We start from the raw sequence: 27,997 nt of genomic DNA, 5'->3' as shown, positions 1-27,997 counted from the left end.
ATTCTTGCAGCATTTGTACTTTCAAGCATTATAAAAATCAACGAAACTCTCGTTACGTTACTTACACCTTAAGTACAATAATTTTCTCAAATTTAAGCTTTATATATATATAATATTACGATCAAAGTTTCTTTTATATATTTTATGGGAAGATTTGCCATCGCCAAAACTAAGATTTTAATGCTTAGGTAACGTTAATTTTATATATATATATTAATTTCCTTTTATTTTTTTATATAAATTTGAGAATTTGTGGCAGGGAAGCTAAGCGACCAGTTGAGCGACCGATAAGCAAAATCGCTGGTGCCGATAGGGAAACTATCGAAAAGTCGAGAAAGTCATCGTCAAACAGTAACAGCAGCAACGATATAAAAGATTCGTGGTGCTGGGTTCCACATCCAAAGAGCGGGATATATTTTCCTGAAGGCCATGAATGGGTAATGAAAGATGTTCCGGACGGAGCAGCATCGTTGAATCAGACATATTGGCTCCGGAACGTTGAGGGGGTCGATAAACCAGAACCGTCTGAGCATGAATATTTTTCAAGTGATCATCACTATTCACATGCAAATATGTGAGTACTAAACTTTAAGAATTAGGTATTGGAAGGATGCTGAATAAACATTTTGGCCATGGCTGAAATAATAGATAATATATACATATGTATACACAGCTATGTTAATTTTAAATATTATATTGAGATAAAAGAATACCTTTGGTTTAGATGCACCTCAAATCTAGCCCAAAGCATTTTAAAATACATAAATTAAATTGTAAACACGCATGCCTACTGCATGAACGACTTGAACTTGACATGTTTACAAAATTATCAACACTACTTTTTTTCTGTAACATGTACCATCAAAGGTAATAGTGAGACCAAGGGCGAAGCCAAAAATAAATTTAAGGATTAAAATTAAGTAATATATTTTTATGAGAGCTAAAATATAATTTCACTATTTTATTAACTTATATCTTTATGATTTTCAAAAGATTAAATCTAAATTCTAGCATTTTGGGGAGGGGGTCAAACTATAATTTGACCATATATTTACTTAAAATTTTATGAGGGAACTAAAGAACAATAATCATTTTAGGCCCTCGCTTTGCCCTGAGTGAGATTGACAAAAAGACCTGATTGAAACTATAGTGATACTTTGAAGGTTCAATTAGAACATTTCTAAAGTTTAAAAACCAATTTAGAATCTAAACAAATAAATTGAGGATGTATGGTGCAATTAAACCAAAAAAATATTAAAACATAAAACAAAATATAAAATAATTATTTTAAAAAATATTAAATATTAACTTAAGCCGGATAAAACCAACCCGAATTCAAGAAAGCTCTACCGAAAGCCCGAAAAAACCCAACCCTTCGTCATGTCTAGTCAAATTCCATACTAGAAATTTTAAATCAATGGTAGATACTAAACACTCTAAATTTTAATTAAGATCAATTAAACAATTGAGAAGTAGCAAAATAACTTTGGTTATTAGCAATTTGCTCAACATTTGTATCCATTTTATGCATAAAAATAACTCCATCTGCAAGAAAGTATAAGGGCCTAACCTTGATTCAAATCCGGCCTTCTTCGGAAAAAAAAAAGTGGTGTTTCATATCAGAGCAACTCTAAATAACCTGCTCATCACCAAGGCCGTTGTCCTTGGCCTTGCTTGTTGAGGATAAAAGCTCGATTAGCTCCATCCGATACTCGAGACCTTCAAGGTAGTGTCCCAATAGCATACACCTTCAGAAAGAAATATGAACATCAGAAGACATAGTTTCAATCGAATGTTTTGGCAGAGTTTTAAACACGCAACAAGGGCAAAGCGAAGAAAATTTTTTGGGGCTGAAATTAAGTTATAAATTTTGATGAGAGTTGAAACGCAATTTCACCATTGTATTAGTTAATATCTTTACAAATTTTTAAAGGATTAAATTAAAATCTTATAATTTTTTGGGAATCAAAGTGCAATTTAACATTACTAATTTATAATTTTATACATTTTAAAGGGTAAAAAAAAATGCAAGTTTTCAATTTTTTAGGGGGCCGCCCCTGCATGCAGAACATCTCTTGGATCATAATATGATCTGTTTTTACAGAAGGTTTATTTCATATCAAAAGTGTATTAGGGAGGCCGGGGAAGACAGATTGGATCGACAGGATTCCCATCATTTAAAGTCTCCAGCGAAGTAGGCAATGCATTGGAAGTGTTTGAGTCTAGGGGCGAAGCTAGGAATTATGTGATGGGAGTAGGGGTGTAAATGAGACACTGGTGCTCGCAAGCTACTCGAGTTCGACTCAAAATATTAAAACTCAATTCGGTAACTATTGGATGAGCCAAATTCCAACTTAGTAATACTTGATTCAAATAGCTCGAGAGCCTTATCCAACTTTTCATATTTTATATTATTAAATTACGTTATTGCCCTTAATATATATCATTAACTCTAAGAACTTGAATACAAAAACTAGTAAACGAGTTTAATCAAGCTCGAGTAGCTTGATTATATCTCAAGCCGAACTTGAGCTTAAAAATAGATGTTAAATCAAGCTCGAATCGAGTATCAAGCTCTGAATTTCGAGTCGAGTTCAAACTCGAGCTTAACAGTATTTGAACTTGGCTTGGCTAGATTACACCCCTAGCTGGGAGGGCCAAAGCTAAAATTTCTGTATTAAAATGACTTAAATTGTACTTTAAACTTTGAAAGGCCAAAATTACAATTTTTCTATTTAAAACAAGATAAAAAGGATTAAATTGAACTATTTACGTTTAGAAGGTACTAAAATAGCAATTAATTCATTCAGAAAGGGGGGGGCAAGGCCCTGCCTGCCCCCTTTGGCTATGCCCGTGTTCGACTACAATTTTAGTTGATATGCAATGAGAAATAAATGCAAATGTGAGATAGACTAACCATAAGTACTAACCAGAAGAGAAGACAAGCAAGGTAGACTCGCGTTAACGAAATAATGGGTTGTAACTAAAGTGAAGTATTCTCAACAAGTTTTGTACAATCTTCAATCTCGATATTATTTACAGTTCCAGTGGCAGTGTTCTCTGACAAAGGAGGAGTCTTTGAATGCATCTTCGGAGAAAGGGTGGTAAGGAGATTGTGGACTACAGAGTGGATTGTTTCTTTCAGTTCAGGGTATGTTGGTTCGGAAAGCTCCGCTACCTGAAATTTATGTTACAATTTTATTAGCCATAACAGTATTGAATTTTTTACTGAAGTTCATTTCTAAATAATCAGTATATGGCTATGTTACTTGGACTCGAGTAAGTGTTGGATATACATATGTGCCTCACACAGTTAAGTCTAATTTCTTCCAAGATTTCCGTGTATCTAGGAAGTTCTTAGAAGATCACATCGATTCCTATGTCCGGATATATGTCGAACATGAGTGTCAGACACAACTAGTTCAAGAAAACCAAAGTGTCAGTAAAATTGCTATGTGCTAGCAATTTGAAATAAGCAGAGAACTTGTGATATTGAAAAACAACTTGGGATATGAATTTATGGCATCGAAAATGCTCATCTTAGTTATTACAGTCTTCCCATCATATAAATGAAGAAAAAGCAATGAATTGATCATAAAGAGATTGATACTTTAGAATCAGATTAATGAGATACTAATAAAGAAATTTGCTTTAAAAAGCGTTTGAAATCGAAGGAAACCTTATCTGGTTGTAGTGATCTCAAGTAGTTTAGTAAATCGTTCTTTTCTTCCCCAGCAATTTGTTGCATTTGTAGAGCAGCATTTTTCCCCTTGATTTCACGAAGTTCCTTCAATCAAGCAAGAATTATGAGCATGTATCCAACCAAATTGCAGATAAAGAGTAAAAGTATCATCAAGGGCCTTATACTAGGAGTGAAATTGCAAATTTACCCCCTTTACTCAAAAAATGGATAAATTAGTCCCTGCATATTAAATTAAATAGCAAACTGATCCTTTCAGTTAAAAATTTCAAGCAGTTCTATTGTTAAAAACTGACGTGGCTAATAAAATAACCCGACAATACCTCATTCTGACATATAAGGACCAGTTTTTAACAGTAGAAATGGATGGAATTTTTAACAAAAGGATCAATTTGCACTTTGATCTAATGTACAGGGACTAATTTGCCCATTTTTTTAGTAGAGGGAGCAAAATGTAATCCAACTCCTTATACAAAGACCTCTATGGTACTTTTACCGCAGATAAGGAAATGTATTCTGTCGATTGATGAATTGAGTTAATCAGATTAAAATGCATAACAAGATCAACTGGTAATTATTTATAGCCTTTCTGGCGTCTTGTTAGTACTTCACACTGATACAAACTATTATATATAACAGCTCCAGTCAATAGTTTGATTAAAACGGTATATAGATTGAAAGAGATAAAAGAAAAGGACAATGAGAAGCTCTTCAAAATGCTATAACATACCTTTTTCATGGAAGTTAGACGAGACTGCAAAAGAAGTATGTATTTACGAGTTTCAGGGGATATTTCACCCATGCTTTGAAATTCAATGTCTTCAACTTTGTCTTCAGTGGTTTTCTCGAATTCAGATGACACATTGTCTTTCCCTGAACAATCACTTATTTTTGTCCTGTCCAACAATATCTCTTGTAAATCAAAGTTCGATTTGTCCGGAGTTTTTCCCAAACATCCTTCACAACCAAGGTTCCGTTCGAGGCAAAGCCTACATTCAGCATTCCTCAATGTATAACTGCAATTCAAGAAGTAAGAAATACTTTTCATGTCTTGTAGTACATCAAACATTTACACTTATGATACTAGTATTGAAATTAAAGATGAAAGTTCCAGTGATTCACATGTAGGAAATGTGAAATATAGAGAGGGAAAGGATATAAACCCTAGAAGTGATATATTGAGCCATGCTTGGCATGATTAGGTGCATTCAATATTGGCTCTTTCTCCCCAAGAATATTCATTCATATTATGTCAACCTCTTTGGGCAAAGATGGTATAAATAGAGAATATAATATGGTTAATGAACTAATATATGTCCAACAAGCATTCAAACAGTACTATGAAGGCCCTTATATTAGAGTCAGATTGCATTTTGCCCCCTCTACTCAAAACAGGCATATTAATCCATGTACTTTAGATCAAAGAGTGAACTGGTCTTTCTATTAAAAATTTCAACCATTTTTACTGTAAAAAAACTGGTCCTTATTAGTCAGCATAAGGTACACGTGGCATGCCACATGCAACTGTTTGATTATTTTGTTAGTCACACAAGTTTTTAACAGTAGAAATGAATGAAATGTTTAATAGAAAGGACTAGTTTACTCTTTGATCTAACATACGAGGACTAATTTGTCTATTTTTTGAATAAAAGGGGCAATATGTAGTCTGACTACTACTACAGGGGCCTCCATGATACTTTTAGCGCATTGAAACCTATGTTACTCAGACTCGCTAATAATGTAAAATGGTTATGCATTCAACACAGGTAGGCTCCATTTTTTTCTAAAGTGTTTGCAATGGAGAATCATACCCAACACCCATGTCCAAAATCTGTCTAATACAGGCATCTGACATACAGATTATAGGGAAAACGAAGGGTCCAAGTAACATAGAGTTAAAGCCATTAGACTGGGTTTCAGCTTGTTGGCAATCGACTGAAGTAAATAAATAATTCTTACAATGGTGCATATCATGCAGGATAAGGACATACCCTGTCATCATAGAAGAGATCAATAACTTTGGAAGAGGTTCCCACAATGCCTCGATAAAGACTTGAAACCTATCAGATGGAAGTAAACCCAACATGTCCGAAATAGTCGTTTTCATTGCATCCACAGTTGAAGGGGGGACATCTTTTTGGATAAGGCTAATATCCAATGGTTCGATCTCCTGTATCAGATTGGTGAGAACCGATTTCTGAAAGAAAACACTAGAAGTTACTTCTTAAAACATTACCAGAAAACCACTTTGAAAATAGTAAATATATACATCAATTCGAGAACTATCAAGAAACACTGCCTAATCTATGTTGGTTCTTGTAAATACCAAGATTTATCACAAAAGAAAGATGGCTCAAAATTCAAGTAGAGTTTAATAGAACATCCATGTAGAAATGCTTGTACAAGCACGGAAAGAAATTGCCTCAAATGCTACAGCTGTAATCCAGTTCAGCTCAAGCTGTAAGAAGCTCAAGTTTGACTAAAAATTCAACCCTCGAAACTCGGCTTGAGTTTGAACTAGTTTGAACTTTGAGCTTAGTTCGGAACAAACATTGAGTTACTTGAACTCACTCAATTCAGATCGATTAAGCTTGTTTACCTAACAAAATATAAGCTTGGAATTGATGCTAGAACTAGACTTCAAATTCAATTATTTATGCTCAAACTCGAGAAGCATGATTCCTAGGCTCACAAATTCAGCTCAATAGCTCGAATTGCCGAATTCAAGTTCTTTTTCCAAGTCAAATCTCAATAGCTTGCTATCATGAGTGTCTTGTTTACATCCTTGTCCCAAACTCTAATCCATAATGAGGATTTTATTCTTTTCACACATTTTAAAGATATATACACACACACACATGTATATAATAACTTGAAAAATTGCTATTCTAACCAGCAAAATATAATTTACATCAGCTATAACTACACAATCAACCTATAACCACAATACAAAAAGAACTCAAATTATTGCAATATTACATCGACTACATTTTCTCATTATCCAACCAAAACATGAAATCTTAACTAATCCTAAAACAATTCAATCAAATCTAAACATAAAGTTCTCCCTTCCACGAGCTGCAATCTCAATTTCCATAAAGAAAACAAAATTTCAAAGACCACTTATATCCACATCACGCAATCCGCTAAACAAATCAGCAAATTCAAATTTAATTTCTCAACATTCCACCCGAAATACAAAAAAATAAAAGAAAAGAAAGGACTCACTGATTTGCAAAACCTTACCTTAGAAGGAGAAGAATTCGAACCGGAAGCATCGTTGAAAGGAGAAGAACCGGAATTGTTAGAAGAGAAAGCGAGGAGAGAGGTTCTAGGGAGCTTCGTGAGGTTGGTGTAAGAGAGAAAACGAAGAGCGGGGAAAGAAATAGAGGAAGAAAAGAGAAAAGGCTTTCCCAAGGAAGGTGATTGAGAAGGGAAGAAAGAAAGAGGGAAATGGGAGGAAAGAGGGGTGGCCATTTAATTTTGCCACAGCCGGCCACCGCTGCTCTTCCGCCCTCTTCCTCCCTTTCTCTCACCGCAAAGCTTTTTTGGTGTTTTTTTTTTTTTAACTTTCGCTCAGAGCTTTTCTTCATCATCTTTTATATTTCGTATTATTAAATTTGCTAGATTTAGTATTTTTAATTAAACTTGCTAAATTTGTTGTTTAAAAACAATAAAATATATAAAAAATTAGAATAATTTAGTGTCTAAAATATAAATTATAAATAAAAGTGTCTATTTTGATAATTTATTAAAAAAATTTAATCTATATGTTATAATAAAATTTAAATAAATAATTATTTTTTATTTTTTAAAAATAGTAAAATGTGTCATTTTGTGGATGATTGATTCCTTAAGTTTAACCTTACTCATGAATATATTTAATTAAAATTTTAATGATAATTTTTTAAACATGATATACCTATGGTGTCTGTACAATAAGAAACAGTGTTTAAATTTTGATTAATCTCTTTTAAATATAGTTTATGTTCTAAGTTTATATTAAATTAATGAAAAGATTTAGAATTAATTTGAATGGGCGAAAATTGCAGAACATTTAATTTATTTTTTATGTCACACTAAATACTGATAAAATACTGCTCATTCAAACTATCCCTTAATTAATTAAAATATCTTAAAATTCAAATAATAATTTAAAGATATTTAGTACAAACAAGCCCTTTAAAGCCCAAGACACCGAAAAAAGAGCGCCATAACTATCATGGAGCCAAGTTAAACAACTGCAAATGGCGAATCAAACTATCTCTTGCGCCAGAAGCTAAGTTCTAGTGCATGAACTCCAAGGCTCCGTCTTGATCCAACTGACCAAAAACTAAAGTGATGGCCTGAATCCGTTATGAATATATAATAGAGTTGGATATCTAACTTTGAATTCATCATTTAAATATTCACTTTGAGTCTACTGCATTTTGTAAAGACAAATTACATTCAAAATTTCTAAATTATTAATAAATTTACATTTTGGTCACTCAACTTGAAAATATTATAAATTAGTCATTGAACTATTCAAAAGTTTTCATTTAAGTTGTTGAGCTATTAAAATCATTGTTGTATGGCATTCTCTGTTCACACCGCTTACACCAATCGAAAGTTCACATTTTCCTTATATTCTATAGTTCTTTTTTTTTATTAAACAACTTTGAATATCATAAATTTACAAACCAAAATCCAAATAACTTTCTTCTCCAATCTTCGACATGATCGTTAAATCGACTTGGATCTAAAGTATGTTTTTATACTCGACATTATCGTCAGTTGTTGCTTGGAATTTGCTAACTGGACTTTTTTTAAAATAAAAACATAATATCTTAGTAACTTAAATAAAAACTCTCTAATAATTCAATAACTTAAATGAAAATTTTCTAATAGTTCGATGACTATTTTTGTAACTTTTTTAAGTTGAGTCATCAAAACATAAGTTTAATAATACTTTAGTGATGTTAGGTTTAGTTTACACTATTAAAAAAGTTAACTAATAATTTGATAAAGTTCATACTTCGGTAAAAGTACAATGAAAGCCATTATATTAAATGTCAAATTACAATTTATCTTGACTACTCAAAAAAGTGACAAATTAGTCATTATACGTTAGATCAAATAATAAATTGATTCTTTTTTTTATAAAAATATCTTCTATTTGTACTAATAAAAATTGACTTAACTGAAGAATAATTGAATAGTGACACGTTGTGCGTCATGTGTATCTCGTACTAACATATAAAAACCAACTTTTAATATTAGAAATAAATAAGTAAATTTTTTAATAAAAAGACCAATTTAATTTTTAATTTAATATATATAGATATTAATTTATCAATTTTTTAAATAAAAGACCAAAATACAATTTATCACATAGTTTGTTCTTACTTTTACCATTCTTAGTTTTCAAAATCTTTGGAAAAACATCAAAATCTATACGTGTCCAGATTCCCGGTAAACATTTCGTCTTCAATTTGTAAAGAAATTTCAACGACGAAGGAAGCTTCAACCTATATTGAAATTTCAACATTACGTCCAGTAAACGATGCTTTCCAGTTTTTTTCTATATAAATCTTTGAACTATGCAATAATAATTCACCAAATCAAACAAACAAACCAAAAAATGGCTAATCACCCAGTTTTCTTCCTCGTTTACCTGCTCGCATTAGCTACATCCCTTCACAGCTCCACCGCGGTAGATTACACCGTCACAAATGAGGTCCCAACGACTCCCGGAGGCACCGTATTCGACAAAGAGCTCGGCGTCGAGTACACACGGCAACAAATGGAATCAGCCTCCCAGTTCATCTGGAACCTTTTCCGGCAACCCGATCCGGCTTCGAGAAAGAACGTACAAAGCGTAAGCCTCTTCATCGTCGACAACCTAGACGAGAGATTCGTCGCGCTTGCAAGCAACAATAACATCAACGTGAGCGATAAATCGATCCAAGGTTTAACCGGCGATGAGCTGAAACGGAGCTTCAACGGGGTGCTTTACCATGAGATGACTCACATATGGCAGTGGAATGGGAACGGGCAAATCGGCGATGGGCATCTCGGGGGTTTGACGGAAGGGATCGCGGATTTCGTACGGCTGAAAGCGGATTACGTTCCCGGAGGGTGGCCTCGACCGGGGGACGGCGAGCATTGGTACGACGGGTACGCCGTGACGGCGTATTTCTTGGATTACTGTGAGGGTTTGAAATCTGGGTTCGTGGCGGAGCTTAATGCGAAGCTCAAAGATGGTTATAGCCCTGATTTCTTTTTTCAGATTCTGGGCAAAACTGTTGATCAGTTGTGGACTGATTACAAGAGCATACCAAGAAATTAGATATATACACACATATATTATTAAGCATATGGATAAGATATATACACACATATATTATTAAGTATACGAATAAGCTTAGGTTCTATTTTGTACTTGAATTCTCAAATTAGTCTTAGCAGGATTTGAGTATGTTTATGGATCATCACTCCATAAACAAAGTTACAATCTAATTCAACTCTCGTGTTTGTTCGGGTGCATGGTCTCGTTTATTCCCAGAGTTCATCCGGTTCGAGCCTTCGAAAGTAAGTATTGGGTTAAATATAATATAGATATATAATTGATAGTGTGTTATGAGATAAATACTTTATTTTGAATACAAATATTTAAAATTATCTATAATTTCTCTCACTCTTTAATCGGGAGTATAAATGTATTACAACGCACTTAAACTCACATTCTTCTGCTTAAACAATAATGTCGATATCAACCGTACTAAAATTCAGTCTAAATACTTAAATAATATTATAGACAAATTTATAGACTATTCAAATAATTTATATTAATTATTATTTTCGTTCCATTTTATTTAAAATTTATTGACATTTAATAAAAGTGTTTTACAAGATTTTTTATTGGTAACTTTTTTTTTTAGTGAATTGAGAAAAAAATGAAAGTTGAAGAAGTTAAGTGCAAAACTAAAAAAATACATTATGTTATTAGTCCCTATATTGTATATAACTTGTAGATTTAACCTCTTTATTCTGAGTTGATTTTTCTTTTTAATTTCTATTTTTAAATTTTAATCTTATCTAAACAATTACCAATAAATTCATTAAGTTAAATTTTATTATTTTCAAAATTTTACATGACAATCATATTATTACATGTAAAAAAATATTATATCAATTTACTATTTTTACATAACACTTACAAAAAAGTAATCCCATTTTATTCAATAGATTTAACGACCATCATTTGTCATATTTTTATAATACATGTATATTATGCATACATATAGTTAGAAGAGCTTACAATAACCACCTATAGAGTAGGGTGAGCAAAACTCAATCTAATTCGTAAAAAAAAATCTAATTTCAAATTAATCGAATCGAGTTTTTCGAGTTATTTAATTTTTTCGAGTCAACTTGAATAAGTAATTCAAGTTTCAAGTTCGAGTCAAGTTGAATTTTACAATTCGAATAACAGATTGATGTCATTTGATCCCTGTCAATTTTAAAAATGAGGAATTTGGTCTCTTTCAACAAAAGTTACAAAAAAATTAAAAATAAAAATAAAAATTTTAAATATTTATAAAAAATCTAAAATTTATATTTTTTTAAAAAATTTATAAAATTTAAAAAAAATCTGAAGAATATATAAAGAAAGTTAAATTTTAAAAAAAAGTTCTAAAATAATAATTTTGTGACCTAAATAAGTTAATCAATGATCCAAGTTTATCATATTAAAGTATTTCCTTTTTCTTTGATTTTTTTTCAATTATATGGGATTTCAAATTTATGTGCTCTAACATGAAATTAGTTATATTGTAACAAGATTTTAATTTGACATGTTTAATTTTTTTAATTTAACTCAAACAATTTCACTCGATTCGACTCAACTTGAATTTCATTTCACTTGACTTAATTCGAAAAATTTTCAAATCGAGTTAGGATAATAAAATAAGATTCGTCAACTCAATTAACTTGAATTTTTTTTACTTGATTCGATCGAACGCTCACCCTTACTATGGAGACCCCAAAATTAAGAGTTAGACTGTATTTTTCCTCTCATTCAAAAATGAGAAAATTAGTAGTCTATTTACATTAGATTAAAGAGCAAACTAGTCCATCCTGTTAAAAATTTTGTTCATTTATACTATTAAAAACTAGTGTAGCTGAAGAATAACCAAACAGTTCTATATGGCATGCCACATATTCCTCATTCTAATGTATAGTGATAAGTTTTTAACAATAGAAATTGTTGTTCCAATAGGGTCGGAAGCGTGTAAATTATTGTACTAAAAAATCACACAAAGTTCAATTCCCAGGGAAGAGAGGTGGATCACATGGATCTCTTAAATACCAAGTCTTTCCTTAGACAGAATATCCCTTCTATAGTAATTTAATAGCACAATTAAATACTACTATTATACCCTCAAATATTGAAAGAAAAATAGGATAAGAAAGAACACAAGAGTTTTAACGAGGTTCGGTAAATTATACCTACGTCCTCGGGCACTAACACCAGATGATAACTTTACTATCTCCAAAGTATTACAAACAAATAGAATTCCTTAAGAATTCTCAAATGGGAGAAGAGAGAAAACTAAGAGAGAAAGATTGGTTGGGATGAATTGAAATGAGAAATGAGAAGGCCTATTTATAGTTGAGGTTTAAGGACCAAACAATAAATAGCCCATTATCTCAAGGACCAAAAAAAAATTATCCCTTGCCACTTTTCCAAAGTTGGTGGTTGTCATTATTGATTGTCTCCCATTAATGTTAATGGCAACCATTATTAATTGTCTTCCATTAATGTTAACAATCTCCACATTGAAGATTTGATTAGGATAATCACATCTTCACACACTTCCTTCAACTCTCCAAATTCGATAAAGCTATCTTTTGTAGTGCCTACAAATGCGCTCTCGAGCGCCATACACTTGAAGGTGCTCAAATTCTCAGGATGTTAATCAAGTTCAAACAATGATTAAACTTGATTGTTGTTACCACCTTGGTCATCATATCTGCGGGATTATCTGCTGTCGGAATCTTCTGAAGTAGAATTTTTCCTTTTTCAAAGACTTTCCGCACAAAGTAATATCTTACGTCGATATGCTTGGTTCTTGAATGATAGACTTGATTTTTCGCTAAATGAATAGCGCTCTGACTGTCACAATATAAACTTATGTGACTTTGAACAACTCCTAAGTCTTTCAACAATCCATTAAGCCAAATAGCCTCCTTAACAGCTTCTGTAACTGCCATATATTCTGCCTCTGTAGTAGACACAGCTACTGTAGACTGTAAGGTAACTTCCAACTCATTGGGGCTTTCGCAAGAGTAAACAGATACCCCGTAGTTGAACGACGTTTATCTAAATCACCAGCAAAGTCGGAATCAACATATCCAACTACAAACTGACCAAGTGCTTTATCCTGTTCAAAAATTAAACCAACATCTACGGTTTTTCGAAGATACCGTAGAATCCATTTCACAGCTTGCCAATGTCCTTTTCCAGGATGATGCATATACCTGCTCACAACTCCAACAGCTTGTGAAATGTCAGGCCTCGTACACACCATCGCATACATCAAACTCCCAACTGCATTAGCATATGGGACTTTCGCCATATATTCTCTTTCATCTACAGTCTTCGGAGATAATTGAGCACTAAATTTCAAATGAGAAGCAAGTGGGGTACTTACATGTTTTGTGTTTTCATTTACACCAAAACATTGTAATACCTTTTTCAGATATTGCTTCTGATTTAAACAGAGCTTGCCTCTCGGTCTATCTCTACTTATCTCCATGCCGAGAATCTTCTTGGCCTCACCTAGATCTTTCATCTCGAACTCTTGATTCAACTGAGCCTTCAGCTTATCTATCTCATTTTGGCTCTTCGAAGCGATTAACATATCATCAACATACAAGAGTAGATAAATGAAAGATCCGTCATGCAGCTTCTGCAAATATACACAATTGTCATATTTGCTTATTGTGTACTTCTGCCTTCTCATAAAGCTATCAAATCACTTGTACCACTGCCTCGGGGATTGCTTCAATCCATATAGCGATTTGTTAAGCTTACAAACCCAATTTCTACCACCAGCATCTGTGTATCCTTCGGGCTGAGTCATATAGATCTCCTCTTCTAACTCACCATGCAAGAAAGCCGTCTAGCTCCAAATTCAACTGTGCTACCAAGGCCAACAAAATTCTAATGGAGGAATGCTTCACAACAGGGAAAATACATCATTGTAGTCAATTCCCTCCTTCTGAGCGTAGCCTTTAGCTACCAATCTTGCCTTGTAGCGAATATCCTTCTTGCTAGGAGATCCATCTTTCTTTGCGAATACCCACTTGCATCCGATTGCCCTTTTACCTTTCGGTAATTATGCCAACTCCCAAGTATTGTTCTTTCGGAGAGACTGCATTTCTTCATCCATGGAGCTTTTCCATTTATCACTTTCTAAGCTTTGCATTGCTTCTTGATAAGTGATAGGAATATCATCAACAACCGGAAGGGCGTAGGCCACCATATCAGTAAATCGAGCAGGTTTACGAATTTCTCTCCGTGGCCTTGCAACTGCAATTGGTTCTGGTGTACTTAGTGGTTCTTGGGTCAGAACCTCTTTAACCTCTAATTCCTCCATTGTGGCTGGAGAATTAGACTTATTAATTGGGCAAATCCCCATCTGCTCAAACTCCACCTGTTTTGGAGTACACTCCACCTGCTATGGAGTATTGCTTGTCTGAATATCTTTATCTGCTACCTTTTTCAATGTGGCAGATTCATCAAAGGTAACATCTCTGCTACAGATCATTTTCTTTGTGCTTAAGCACCAAAGACGAAATCCCTTCACTCCAGAAGTGATTCCCATAAAGAGAGCTTTCTTTGCCCTCGAATCTAACTTTGACTCCTTCACATGGTAATATGCAGTGGTTCCAAACACATGCAATGAATCATAATCTGTAGCCGGTTTTCCAGACCATACCTCCATAGGAGTTTTTCTTTCTAATGCAGATGATGGCAAACGATTAACAAGATGGCCAGCGTATGTCACAGCCTCAGCCCAAAATTGCTTGCCCAACCCAGCATTGGACAACATACATCGAACTTTCTCCAGCAATGTTCGATTCATACGCTCTGCCAATCCATTCTGCTGTGGTGTATCCCTAACTGTGAAGTGTCGAACAATACCATACTCTTGGCACACATCGAAGAACGGATCACTTTTATATTCCCCTCCATTGTCCGTCCTAAGCCGCTTGATTTTCTTGCCAATCTGGTTTTCAATCATAGTTTTCCATTTAAGAAAAACTCTAAGCACTTCATCCTTAGTTCTCATGGTATACACCCAAACTCTTCTGGAAAAGTCATCAATAAAAGTAACAAAGTAGTGTTTTCCTCCCAATGAAGGTGTCTTGGAAGGCCCCCACACATCTGAGTGAACATATTCCAAAATACCTTTTGTATTATGGATAGCAGTACCGAATTTCACTCTCTTTTGCTTTCCCAGAACACAATGCTCGCAAAATTTTAATTTGCAAGCCTTTGCACCTTTCAACAATCCTTGCTTTGCCAGAATTTGCAAGGATTTTTCGCTGGCATGTCCCAACTTCATATGCCACAACTGTATTGAGTCCAATTCTTTGTTGCTGGAAGCTGCAGCGACTGCTCCAATAACTGTACTACCTTGGTAGTAATACAAGTTATTTTTCCTGATGCCCTTCAATATCACAAGTGCGCCAGATGTCACTTTCAAAACCCCATCTCTCATAGTAACAACTGAACCATTGGATTCCAAGGCTCCCAATGAGATGAGATTTTTCTTCAAACTGGGCACGTACCGAACATCAGTCAGAACTCTGGTTGATCCATCTTCAATCTTTAATTGGATTGAACCAATCCCAACAGTTTTACAGGCATTGTCATTGCCCATATAAACAACTCCTCCATTTAGTTCTACTAAATCAGAGAACCACTCCCGGTTAGGGGACATATGATAGGTACAACCCGAATCCAATATCCACTCATCTGAATGGAACGACGATGATGATGCAACCAGTGATAGTTCAGAGTCACTAGTATCATGCTTAGCAACACAAGCATCTACAGCAGCTTTTCCCTTATTCTTCAGCTTTGGACAATTTTTCTTCCAGTGGCCTTTCTCATGAAAAAAAGCACATTCATCTTTCCCGAGTCTGGACTTTGACTTTGATCTCCCCTTTTGAGTTTTCTTCCGAGTGTATGAACGACCTCGGACTACTAAAGCTTAAATATCTTTAATTGAGTTTTTCTGTTTGTCCTTCTTTCTCTGTTCATAACTGTATAAGGCCGCACAGACTTTGCTCAGAGATATATCACTTCTGCCATGAAGTAGAGTAGTTTCTAGGAACTCAAACTCCTTAGGAAGTGACCCCAACAGCATCAAAGCCAAATCTTCATCTTTGAATGTCTCATCCATATTCACCAAATCAGTGACTAACTAATTAAATTTGGTGATGTGATCATTCATTGTGGTACTTGGGACGTATGTGAAGCGAAATAGTCTTTTCTTCAAGTGGAGCTTATTTTGACTGTTTTTCTTCAAAAAAATTTCTTCAAGTGCCACCCACAACTTATTTGCAGAAGTCTCCTTTGAAAAAGCATACCTCTGCTCTCGAGAAAGGCATGATCGAATTGTGCCACATGCCAACCGATTGATCGCCTTCCAATCTTTCTCCTGTACATCATCTGGTTTCTCTTCATCAATGGCAATGTCTAGACCCTGCTGAAAAAGGGCATCTAGAACCTCACTTTGCCACATACCAAAATGGCCCGTGCCATCAAAGATCTCCACGGCCAATCTTGCATTTGCAATTGTCGATCTTATCCACATGGACGATGTTGAAGCTCCTACACCGACCGTTTTCTCCATAATCTTTCAATATACCTAAGGAAATCTTTTCTAATGTGGAAGATCAGTTTAAACTGCAACCATAGAGCATACTACGATTAACCTTCGGCTCTGATACCACTTGTTGTTCCAATAGGGTCGGAAGCGTTTAAATTATTGTACTAAAAAATCACACAAAGTTCAATTCCCAGGGAAGAGAGGTGGATCACATGGATCTCTTAAATACCAAATCTTTCCTTAGACAGAATATCCCTTCTATAGTAATTTAATAGCACAATTAAATACTACTATTGTACCCTCAAATATTGAAAGAAAAATAGGACAAGAAAGAACACAAGAGTTTTAACGAGGTTCGGTAAATTATACCTACGTCCTCGGGCACTAACACCAGATGATAACTTTACTATCTCCAAAGTATTACAAACAAATAGAATTCCTTAAGAATTCTCAAATGGGAGAAGAGAGAAAACTAAGAGAGAAAGATTGGTTGGGATGAATTGAAATGGGAAATGAGAAGGCCTATTTATAGTTGAGGTTTAAGGACCAAACAATAAATAGCCCATTATCTCAAGGACCAAAAAAAAATTATCCCTTGCCACTTTTCCAAAGTTGGTGGTTGTCATTATTGATTGTCTCCCATTAATGTTAATGGCAACCATTATTAATTGTCTTCCATTAATGTTAACAGAAATGGATAAAATTTCTAACAGAATGTCAATTTGCTCTTTAATCAAAGGTACAATGACTAATTTACTCATTTTTTGAGTAAATTAAATAAAACGCAATCTACTTTTAGTACAAATGTGTCCATAATACTTTTTTACTTATTAGTGCTATCACCATTATTTTTCAAGTATGTCTGGTACCAAGGCACAGACCAGATTTCTCAACTACAATGATTCGAGCATTATTGTACTCATATCTAACAGTTGAATCATGTTGAGAACTATGAATTGGACCAAGAAATCAATCTTATTTATCAAGATTGAAAAGAGAACACCTTTCAGAATACAAAGCATAGTTTTTATAATGCAAAACCTGTCAACTAACTGTTAACAGCCTAAACTACCTTAACTTCCACAACTGCTATCATACTCTAATATGCCCCTATCTTATCAACTCTTACTAAGTCAGGACCTGCTGAACAAGTTTAAGACAGGACCTAAATTTTATAAACAAATGAGATGACAAAGGTTTGGTGAACAAGTCAGCAACCTGCTTTTGGGTAGGAATATGACCCACAACAAGCTTCCCTGCTGCAATCTTCTCACGAACAAAGAAAAGATCTAACTCCACATATTTAAATTTGGAGTGCAACACCGGATTTGCAGACACAGCTACTGCTCCTGAGCTATCACACCATACAGTGGACTTTCTCGACGATGGAACATGTAGTTCAGATAAAAGGGACTCAAGCCAAACTACTTCTGTAACAATATGAGCTAACCCCCGATATTCTGCCTCAGCTGTTGACCTAGAGACAGTGGACTGCTTTTTCGAACCCCAAGAGACAGGGTTACATCCAAGAAAAATATAAAACCCCGTAGTGGATCTGCGATCATCCAAATCAGTGCCCTAGTTCGCATCTGAATATCCAACCATATCTAATGTAGAAGCCTTAGTGAAGTGAATACCATAATCTATAGTACCTTGAAGATACCAGATAATGCGTTTGACAGCTTTGAAATGGTGATCAAGAGGACGATGCATGAACTGACATACTTTGTTCACAGCAAAGGTGATATCTAGCCTGGTGATGACCACATATTGGAGGGCACCTACAATGCTGCGATACTCAGACTCATTTTCAATAGCACAGCCATCATATTGAGACAGCTTGAAGGAAGCAACCATGGGAGTAGGAGAACCATTTGCTTGGTTCATTCGAGCCTTCTTAAGCAGATCCAAAATATATTTGTGTTGATTCAAAAACAGACCATCAGTAATAGGAGTAACCTCAACACCAAGAAAATAACTGATAGGTCCTAAGTCCTTTAAGGAAAATTGAGTGTCCAGAGTTGAAACAAAACTGTCAATGTTAGCTTGATGATTCCCAGTGACGATTATATCATCAACATATACTAAAACATACAATAGCACTCCATCAACTTTCTTAACAAAGAGAGAAGCATCGGACTTAGCGGAAACAAACTGTGAGCCAAACAAAAAGTCACGTAGTTTAGAAAACCAGGCCTTGGGAGCCTGTTTGAGACCATACAGGGCCTTCTTTAACCTACATAATAGTAAGCCATTACCATTATTCTGCTCAAAACCAGAGGTTATGTCATATAAATTTCTTCAGACAAATCTCCATTGAAGAATGCATTATTGATGTCCACTTGTCGAAGCTGCCAGCCAAAGTTAACAGCTAAAGTCAAAACCACCCGAATAGTTATTGGTCTGACAACGGGACTAAAGGTGTCTTGGAAGTCAATGTCTGGCGCCTGAAGATAACCCTTAATAACCAAGCGACCCTTATAACGAGCAATAGTCCCATCCGACTTACGTTTGAGTTTAAAAACCCACTTACAACCTACTGCTTTCCTGTTGGTAGGTAATAGAACCAAATCCCAAGTGTTGTTTCTTAACAAAGCCTCATATTCCTGTTGTGCTATAAGAGTCCATGCTAGGCTAATGAAGGCATCTTCAATGGTGGCAGGTTCAACCTCTGTTAGCTCAACTGAAAAAACCTTGGGCTTGAAAATGCCACTCTTGGACTTCGTTTGCATATGATGAAGGTTAGTAGGCAACGCAGTTGGACGATCCTGAGGAGCTCTAGTAGACAAACAATCACCAGGCCCAGATGAGGAACTAGAAGCTATTGAAGAAGAACCAACAGGATTAACAGAACCAGACCGATTACTGAAACCATCATTCGTAGGGGAAGAAGGAGTCTGTGAACTCAAAAGAAGTACAGGAGAAGCGCCCTGAGCTGGAATAAAAGAAACCAAAGGCTGAGAACTGGACTGTCCGAAAAAAGGTACAATGACTGGAACAAAAGACTTCTGATGCTGGAACATAGATGACTTATTATCCGAACATGAATCCCCTGGTAAGCCAGAAGTAGAAGCAAAAGGAAAACAATCCTCATCAAATACCACGTGTCTGGAGATAAAGATCCTACTGTGGCTGGAAAGACACTTGTAGCCTTTGTGAATCGGACTATAACCAAGAAACACACAAGGCTGAGATCAAAATTGTAACTTGTGAGTGTTAAAAGGCCTGAGATAGGGGTAGCATCTACAACCAAAAATTCTCAGATGCTGATAAGTAGGAACAATCTTGTTGAGAATTTCATAAGGTGATCTGCCTCTTAAAACGGGTGTGGGCAGTCTATTAATAAGATATACTGCACTGATAAAAGCATACGCCCAGAAACACATAGGCATGCTGGCCTGAGCAAGCAAAGTCAAACCAGTATCAACAATATGGCGATGCTTCTGCTCCACCAAACCGTTTTGTTCAGAGGTGTCAGGACAGGAGAGTCGTTGTTGGATCCCGAGTTTAGAAAGCAGCTTTTAAAAAGAACGTTATTCACCACCCCAGTCTGTTTGAAGAGCTCTTATCTTACAACCAAATTGAACTTCAACAAGTTTCTGAAACTGAAGAAAACTGGCCAAAGCCTCAGATTTACTTTTGATAAGGTACATCCACGTATAACGATAATAAGCATCAATGAATGAAATGTAATAGAGACTGCCTTCAGAGGCCATAGGAACAGGCCCCCAGAGATCTGAAACAATAAGCTCGAAAGGAGCGGAATAAACAGTTGTTGAAGAAGAAAAAGACAGTTTATGTAATTTTCCAAGTGGACAGGCAGAGCAAACTGAGCTCATTTTACAATTCTTTGATACAACATTACATTTTTGAAGAACTGTAGTAACAGTTTTATTACAAGGGTTTCCAAGACGCCTGTACCATAGATCAAAAACTGAATCACCAGAAAAAGAAACCCCTGATTGTGCTGTATGAACAATAGCTGGAATAGAAGGAATGTTGAACAGTTGAATGTCCGAGAGATCAAACTGGTACAAGCCATTATGAATGCGCCCCACCAATAGAATGGTCCATGTCTTGATGTCCTTTACAAAACAACGAAGAGGATGAAACTTAAAATAAACACAATTGTCACTAGCAAACTGTGCAACAAACATTAAATTCTTGGACATCTGAAGAACATGGAGAACATTTTTCAAATGAAAAATTCTATTAGATCGAACAAAAGAAGAGGAGCCAACATGATCCACTGGTACAGACATACCATTTCCCATGAATAGCCTATGCTTACCTGTATACGGAGCTACCTCTCGAAGGCCATCCAGATCATTAGTAACATGATTGGAAGCTCCTGAGTCTGGATACCAGACCTTAGAAGTTATAGTGTTCAAAGGCAACTGGCATAAAGGAGAGACCAAGTTAGCTTGCAGACCAGAAGTGGACAGAGTACCCTTATGAGTGCAACAATGAGCCCCTACACAAGAAGGACTAGAAGAATCCTGGAACTGAAGACAATGCACTTGCATTGACTGATGAGAAACCCTCTCAAATGATTCATCAAAACGACAATAACATTTGTGCACAGTATGCCCAATCCATCCACAAAGTTGACATTGAGGCTTGTTATGAGAAAATTTCCTACCTCGGCCTCGACCTCGAAAGGCCCTAGAGCTACCACCACTAGAGGATGGTCGAGAATCGTGATCAGACTGTCGAGCATGTCTATCACCGGACTCATTATGCTGAGCAATATTAGCCTGCAAAGAAATATTGGAAACAAAATCTTGCTGGCGGGCCTCACAGTCAGTAAGCATCTCAGTAAGAAGATCAAGAGAAATAGTCATCGTTGATGCAACAATGCGAATTGACTCATACTCAACAGGTACCAACAATAACAATGCTAACCTGTTCTTGTTCAGAAATAACACTTCCTGCAGCCAGTAAAACATCACACAGACTTTTAATCTTGAATAAGTACTCTTTAATGGTTAACTGTCCCTTCTTTTGAGAGTACAAGGAATGGCGCATAGTAGATACTGACAGAGAAGACTTAGTAGAAAAACGCCTGACAACCGTACTCCACACATCAAAACTCGAAGAAGCACCAGTAAGATGTACCAGAATACTATCAGAAATGGTAGACAAGAGCCAAGAAGCCAACAACTTGTCTTGTTGCTGATGAAAAACAAAATCAGGATTAGAAATAGAAATAGGAGCACCATCGATAACAAGAACCGACTGTGGAGGAACCTGAATAGTTCCAAGAACAAACCCATGCAGACCATATCCCTCAAGAATAAGCAAGATTTGTTGTTTCCACAAAAGAAAATTATGTTCACCAAGTTTCACCGTATCATGCTTGGGAAACTGATGGAGTTTTCGCGAGGAAGAAAAAGCAGGATCAGAAGAAGAAGTGGCTACAGGTGTGGTCGTGTAAATGGACTGATGATCACTGTCATTACCAAAAACTGTTTCAGTCGCCATACGCAAACCCAAAGAGAGTGGGAAAAAAAAACCTATGGCTCAAATACCACGTTGAGAACTATGAATTGAACCAAGAAATCAATCTTATTTATCAAGATTGAAAAGAGAACACCTTTCAGAATACAAAGCATAATATCTATAATGCAAAACCTGTCAACTTAACTAACTGTTAACAGCCTAAACTACCTTAACTTCCACAACTGCTATCGTACTCTAATAAATCTAATCTCTCAATTCCATCAAACCGACCTAAATCAAATTTTCCAACTCCAACGATGTGACTATCATAAGATTCGTGTGTGAAACCCAAATTCGAGCTCAAAACCGTATTTTTTTTCGACATCGACGGACAGCAATATTGGATCCTTCAAAGTCCTACCTCTGTTTTAAACAACAGAAAAACAACCAAAATGAGCAATTTTTTGCCCATTTTATTTTCAATAAAATAGTTTCCAAGCAAAGGAATTATTTGGATTATATTTATAGCCCTTTGAAATAAAGTTGTAGTTTTTCGAAATTTAATGCTCGACTTTTATTATTATTATTATTACTAAAACAGATACTGTAATGAAAAACAACATCCCTTGTTTCCAACAAAAGAAAATTATAAAATCATGTGTTGATTTGATTTTTATTTTTATTTTATAAAACAACATTTAATCTTTGAATTTGGTAACTTTTTTTCATTTTAGCCCTTTTTTTCTTTCATATTAGTTTTGAAATTTGGCAACTTTTCTCAATTTGCACTATGAACTTGAATTTTATTAAAGTATGATAACAAAACACTTTGATATTGTATCATATCGTCACTTGAAATATATATGTGAAATCTAAAAAAATGCAATAAAATATTAATTTTTTTTATCTTTTAAGTGATAACGAAACCTCAATAAAATCTAAATTCATGGAACAAATTGAGAAAATTTGTTAAGTTCTAAAATTAATATAAACCAAAAAAACTTCAAGGACCAAATTAGAAAATTTTGTCAAGTTCAAGGGATTAAATGTTACTTTATCCCTAGATTTTTATTTGTTTTGGTGCCACCGATAAACTTAGTTTCAATGACAGTAAAACCAAGAAAGCAAGTTTGTGCATAGTTATTGGAATTGGTTCGAATCATTTATTGGTTGGTATACCGATACAAACTAAAGAGTTGAATCGACTTTTGAGCGACTTTTAATCAAGGATTACACAAAAAATTCTAAAATCCTTTTTGGTTCACATTAATCCTCGAACCTGGTAACATTTTTCTAATTTGGTTTTCAAACTTAAATTTCGTTAAAGTGTAATGATGTGCCATCTTAAAATTGTGCCACATTATCACTTGACATTGTACTACTTCAGCATGCCTCGATTTTATATAAATTTTTAATTTCTAGGTTCTTATATTCTTTGTAAATTTAGAATGTATATATATGTTCCAACTCGTTGTACTTCCTATAAATTTGGGATTTAGTCCCCTTACTTTTATTTTAAGAAATTTTACCCTTCTATATTTTAGATTTAAAAATAAAATTTCAATTGTAACCCCTGATAAAATTTTTATATTAAATTTAGTGTCATTACAATGATTTTTTTTATTGTGATTTTTTTTTAATTTCAATATGTCAAACATTTTAACTGTGTTAATAATCAGACATAAATTTAAAAAAAATAGTGAAATTAAATTCTTATAAATAAAAGTAGAATAATTAAAATTTTAAATGTAGAAGAAGAGTAATACTTGAATTCACATATACATACATACATATGTATATATATTATGTGTACATATTGTCACAAGGGCATACAATAATTACCATTGAAGTCACTTATTAGTGTTATCACCATTGATTTATTTTTCACTTATGACCCTCACCGGGGCTTGGACCGGATTTTTCAAGCACAACGATTTGAGTATTAGTGTATCCATATTTGACACTCGAACTTAATTTCTCAACTCCAATAGCTTGATCCAAGCTAGATGTTTGGACCCCAACGATTCGAACATTAAAATATTTGTGTCCGACACCCGAACTTTGCCCTAATACCGTCTTTTTCCCACCATCAACGGACAGCAACTTCAAACCCTTCAAAACCCTACTCTCTGTTTTAAACAACAAGAGAGAAACAACAAGAAAAACAACGAAAATGAACAGTTTTTGGCCCATTTTTTTCTGCAAAAAAAACAAAAAAAAAGCTCTTGAAAATGGTGGAAGGGTTTTTCTTTTATTTAGTTTACATTGCAGAAGGAATTATGGGATTGTATTTATAGATTTAATAGTGGAAATTTTTGACTAAAACAGATACTGTAATAAAAACAACATCCCCTGTTTGAAAGAAAAAACATCATGTGTTGATTTGATTTGGTGCCGCCATTTGAGCTTTTGGTTCAATGGCAGTGAGCCATTAAAGCAACCTCATGCTCTGATTTTTCTTTTTGAAAAAAGTAAAGAAAATGTTTGGTTCGGTCTGCAACAATGACAGAGGAACATGGGAAAATTAAGGTAAATATACATGGTAGGTCCTCGAAAAATTACCATTAAAACCCCTGTACTAAAAGTCGAGTAATATATTGTCTCCTTTATTGTTCCAATAGGGTCGGAAGCGTGTAAATTATTGTACTAAAAAATCACACAATGTTCAATTCCCAGGGAAGAGAGGTGGATCACAAGGATCTCTTAAATACCAAGTCTTTCCTTAGTCAGAATATTCCTTCTAATGTAATTTAATAGCACAATTAAATACTACTATTATACCCTCAAATATTGAAAGAAAATAGGACAAAAAGAACACAAGAGTTTTAACGAGGTTCGGTAAATTATACCTACGTCCTCGGGCTACTAAAACCAGATGATAACTTTACTATCTCCAAAATATTACAAATAAATAAAATTCCTTAAGAATTCTCAAATGGGAGAAGAGAGAAAACTAAGAGAGAAAGATTGGTTGAGATGAATTGAAATGAGAAATGAGAAGGCCTATTTATAGTTGAGGTTCAAGGACCAAACAATAAATAGCCCATTATCTCAAGGACAAAAAAAAATTATCCCATGCCACTTTTCCAAAGTTGGTGGTTGTCATTATTGATTGTCTCCCATTAACGTTAATGGCAACCATTATTAATTGTCTTCCATTAATGTTAACAATCTCTACCTTGAAAATTTGATTAGGATAATCACATCTTCACACACTTCCTTCAACTCCCCAAATTCGATAAAGCTATCTTTTGTAGTGCCTACAAATGCGCTCTCGAGCGCCATACACCTGAAGGTGCTCAAATTCTCAGGATGTTAATCAAGTTCAAACAATGATTAAACTTGATTGTTGTTACCACCTTGGTCATCATATCTGCGAGATTATCTGCTGTCGGAATCTTCTGAAGTAGAATTTTTCCTTTTTCAAAGACTTCTCGCACAAAGTGATATCTTTCATCTCGAACTCTTGATTCAACTGAGCCTTCAGCTTATCTATCTCTTTTTGGCTATTCGAAGCGATTAACATATCATCAACATACAAGAGTAGATAAATGAAAGATCCGTCATGCAGCTTCTGCAAATACACACAATTGTCATATTTACTTCTTGTGTACTTCTGCCTTCTCATAAAGCTATCAAATCGCTTGTACCACTGCCTCGGGGATTGCTTCAATCCATATAGCGATTTGTTCAACTTACAAACCCAATTTCTACCACCAGCATCTGTGTATCCTTCGGGCTGAGTCATATAGATCTCCTCTTCTAACTCACCATGCAAGAAAGCCGTCTTAACATCAAGTTGTGCTAGCTCCAAATTCAACTCTGCTACCAAGGCCAACAAAATTCTAATGGAGGAATGCTTCACAATAGGGAAAAATACATCATTGTAGTCAATTCCATCCTTCTGAGCGTAGCCTTTAGCTACCAATCTTGCCTTGTAGCGAATATCCTTCTTGCTAGGAGATCCATCTTTCTTTGCGAATACCCACTTGCATCCGATTGCCCTTTTACCTTTCGGTAATTGCGCCAACTCCCAAGTATTGTTCTTCCGGAGAGACTGCATTTCTTCATCCATGGCGCTTTTCCATTTATCACTTTCTAAGCTTTGCATTGCTTCTTGATAAGTGATAGGAATATCATCAACAACGGGAAGGGCGTAGGCCACCATATCAGTAAATCGAGCAGGTTTACGAATTTCTCTCCGTGGCCTTGCAACTGCAACTGGTTCTGGTGTACTTAGTGGTTCTTGGGTCAGAACCTCTTCAACCTCTAATTCCTCCATTGTGGCTGGAGAATTAGACTTATTAACTGGGCAAATCCCCATCTGCTCAAACTCCACCTGTTTTGGAGTACACTACACCTGCTGTGGAATATTGCTCGTCTGAATATCTTTATCTGCTACCTTTTTCAATGTGGCAGATTCATCAAAGGTAACATCTCTGCTACAGATCATTTTCTTTGTGCTTAAGCACCAAAGACGAAATTCCTTCACTCCAGAAGTGATTCCCATAAAGAGAGCTTTCTTTGCCCTCGGATCTAACTTTGACTCCTTCACATGGTAATATACAGTGGATCTAAACATATGTAAAGAATCATAGTCTGTAGCCAGTTTTCCAGACCATACCTCCATAGGAGTTTTTCTTTCTAATGCAGATGATGGCAAACGATTAACAAGATGGCCAGCGTATGTCACAGCCTCAGCCCAAAATTGCTTGCCCAACCCAGCATTGGACAACATACATCGAACTTTCTCCAGCAATGTTCGATTCATACGCTCTGCCAATCCATTCTGCTGTGGTGTATCCCTAACTGTGAAGTGTCGAACAATACCATACTCTTATTACACATCGAAGAACGGATCACTTTTATATTCCCCTCCATTGTCCGTCCTAAGCCGCTTGATTTTCTTGCCAGTCTGGTTTTCGATCATAGTTTTCCATTTAAGAAAAACTCTAAGCACTTCATCTTTAGTTCTCATGGTATACACCCAAACTCTTCTGGAAAAGTCATCAACAAAAGTAACAAAGTAGTGTTTTCCTCCCAATGAAGGTGTCTTGGAAGGCCCCCACACATCTGAGTGAACATATTCCAAAATACCTTTTGTATTATGGATAGCAGTACCGAATTTCACTCTCTTTTGCTTTCCCTATTATGGATAGCAGTACCGAATTTCACTCTCTTTTGCTTTCCCAGAACACAATGCTCGCAAAATTTTAATTTGCAAGCCTTTGCACCTTTCAACAATCCTTGCTTTGCCAGAATTTGCAAGGATTTTTCGCTGGCATGTCCCAACTTCATATGCCACAACTGTATTGAGTCCAATTCTTTGTTGCCGGAAGCTGCAGCGACTGCTCCAATAACTGTACTACCTTGGTAGTAATACAAGTTATTTTTCCTGATGCCCTTCAATATCACAAGTGCGCCAGATGTCACTTTCAAAACCCCATCTCTCATAGTAACAACTGAACCATTGGATTCCAGGGCTCCCAATGAGATGAGATTTTTCTTCAAACTGGGCACGTACCGAACATCAGTCAGAACTCTGGTTGATCCATCTTTATTCTTTAATTGGATTGAACCTATCCCAACAGTTTTACAGGCATTATCATTGCCCATATAAACAACTCCTCCATTTAGTTCTACTAAATCAGAGAACCACTCCCGGTTAGGGGACATATGATAGGTACAACCCGAATCCAATATCCACTCATCTGAATAGAACGACGATGATGATGCAACCAGTGATAGTTTAGAATCACTAGTATCATGCTTAGCAACACAAGCATCTACAGCAGCTTTTCCCTTATTCTTCAGCTTTGGACAATTTTTCTTCCAGTGGCCTTTCTCATGACAAAAAGCACATTCATCTTTCCCGAGTCTGGACTTTGACTTTGATCTCCCCTTTTGAGTTTTCTTCCGAGTGTATGAACGACCTCGGACTACTAAAGTTTCTGTATCTCTGATT

The 27,997-nt window shown here is 35.3% G+C and overlaps 3 protein-coding genes across 3 annotated transcripts; 2 read left to right on the top strand and 1 right to left on the bottom strand.

Annotated features, from left to right (window-relative positions):
• Positions 1–45: 45 nt before the first annotated feature.
• On the top strand, positions 46–723 carry LOC107934123 (uncharacterized). Its single transcript, XM_016866476.2, has 2 exons — positions 46–188; positions 260–723. The coding sequence occupies exons 1-2, from the start codon at positions 145–147 to the stop codon at positions 576–578; spliced, it is 363 nt and encodes a 120-aa protein (XP_016721965.1). The 5' UTR covers positions 46–144; the 3' UTR covers positions 579–723.
• Positions 724–2,961: 2,238 nt separating this feature from the next.
• Positions 2,962–7,313, bottom strand: LOC107934162 (uncharacterized). Its single transcript, XM_016866526.2, has 5 exons — positions 6,947–7,313; positions 5,692–5,897; positions 4,431–4,716; positions 3,680–3,787; positions 2,962–3,178 (listed from the first exon to the last, which is right to left on the bottom strand). The coding sequence occupies exons 1-5, from the start codon at positions 7,175–7,177 to the stop codon at positions 2,984–2,986; spliced, it is 1,026 nt and encodes a 341-aa protein (XP_016722015.1). The 5' UTR covers positions 7,178–7,313; the 3' UTR covers positions 2,962–2,983.
• Positions 7,314–9,099: 1,786 nt separating this feature from the next.
• On the top strand, positions 9,100–10,240 carry LOC107934113 (uncharacterized). Its single transcript, XM_016866462.2, has one exon. The coding sequence runs from the start codon at positions 9,246–9,248 to the stop codon at positions 10,029–10,031; it is 786 nt and encodes a 261-aa protein (XP_016721951.2). The 5' UTR covers positions 9,100–9,245; the 3' UTR covers positions 10,032–10,240.
• Positions 10,241–27,997: the final 17,757 nt, after the last annotated feature.

The sequence above is a fragment of the Gossypium hirsutum genome, chromosome A01 (genome assembly GCF_007990345.1).
Source record: "Gossypium hirsutum isolate 1008001.06 chromosome A01, Gossypium_hirsutum_v2.1, whole genome shotgun sequence".
NCBI classification, from domain to species: Eukaryota; Viridiplantae; Streptophyta; class Magnoliopsida; order Malvales; family Malvaceae; genus Gossypium; species Gossypium hirsutum.
The sequence above is the reverse complement of the archived record's forward strand: the minus strand, read 5'-3'. Positions and strand labels throughout refer to the sequence as shown.

Excerpts from the sequence above, each read along its gene's own strand:
- LOC107934113 (XM_016866462.2), top strand. The coding sequence starts at position 9,246 with ATGCTTTCCAGTTTTTTTCTATATAAATCTTTGAACTATGCAATAATA.
- LOC107934162 (XM_016866526.2), bottom strand. The coding sequence starts at position 7,177 with ATGGCCACCCCTCTTTCCTCCCATTTCCCTCTTTCTTTCTTCCCTTCT. Across the intron at positions 5,898-6,946 it reads CGAATTCTTCTCCTTCTAAG|AAATCGGTTCTCACCAATCT; the intron begins GTAAGGTTTTGC and ends GTTTTCTTTCAG. Across the intron at positions 4,717-5,691 it reads ATCTCTTCTATGATGACAGG|TTATACATTGAGGAATGCTG; the intron begins GTATGTCCTTAT and ends CTTGAATTGCAG.
- LOC107934123 (XM_016866476.2), top strand. The coding sequence starts at position 145 with ATGGGAAGATTTGCCATCGCCAAAACTAAGATTTTAATGCTTAG. Across the intron at positions 189-259 it reads ACTAAGATTTTAATGCTTAG|GGAAGCTAAGCGACCAGTTG; the intron begins GTAACGTTAATT and ends AATTTGTGGCAG.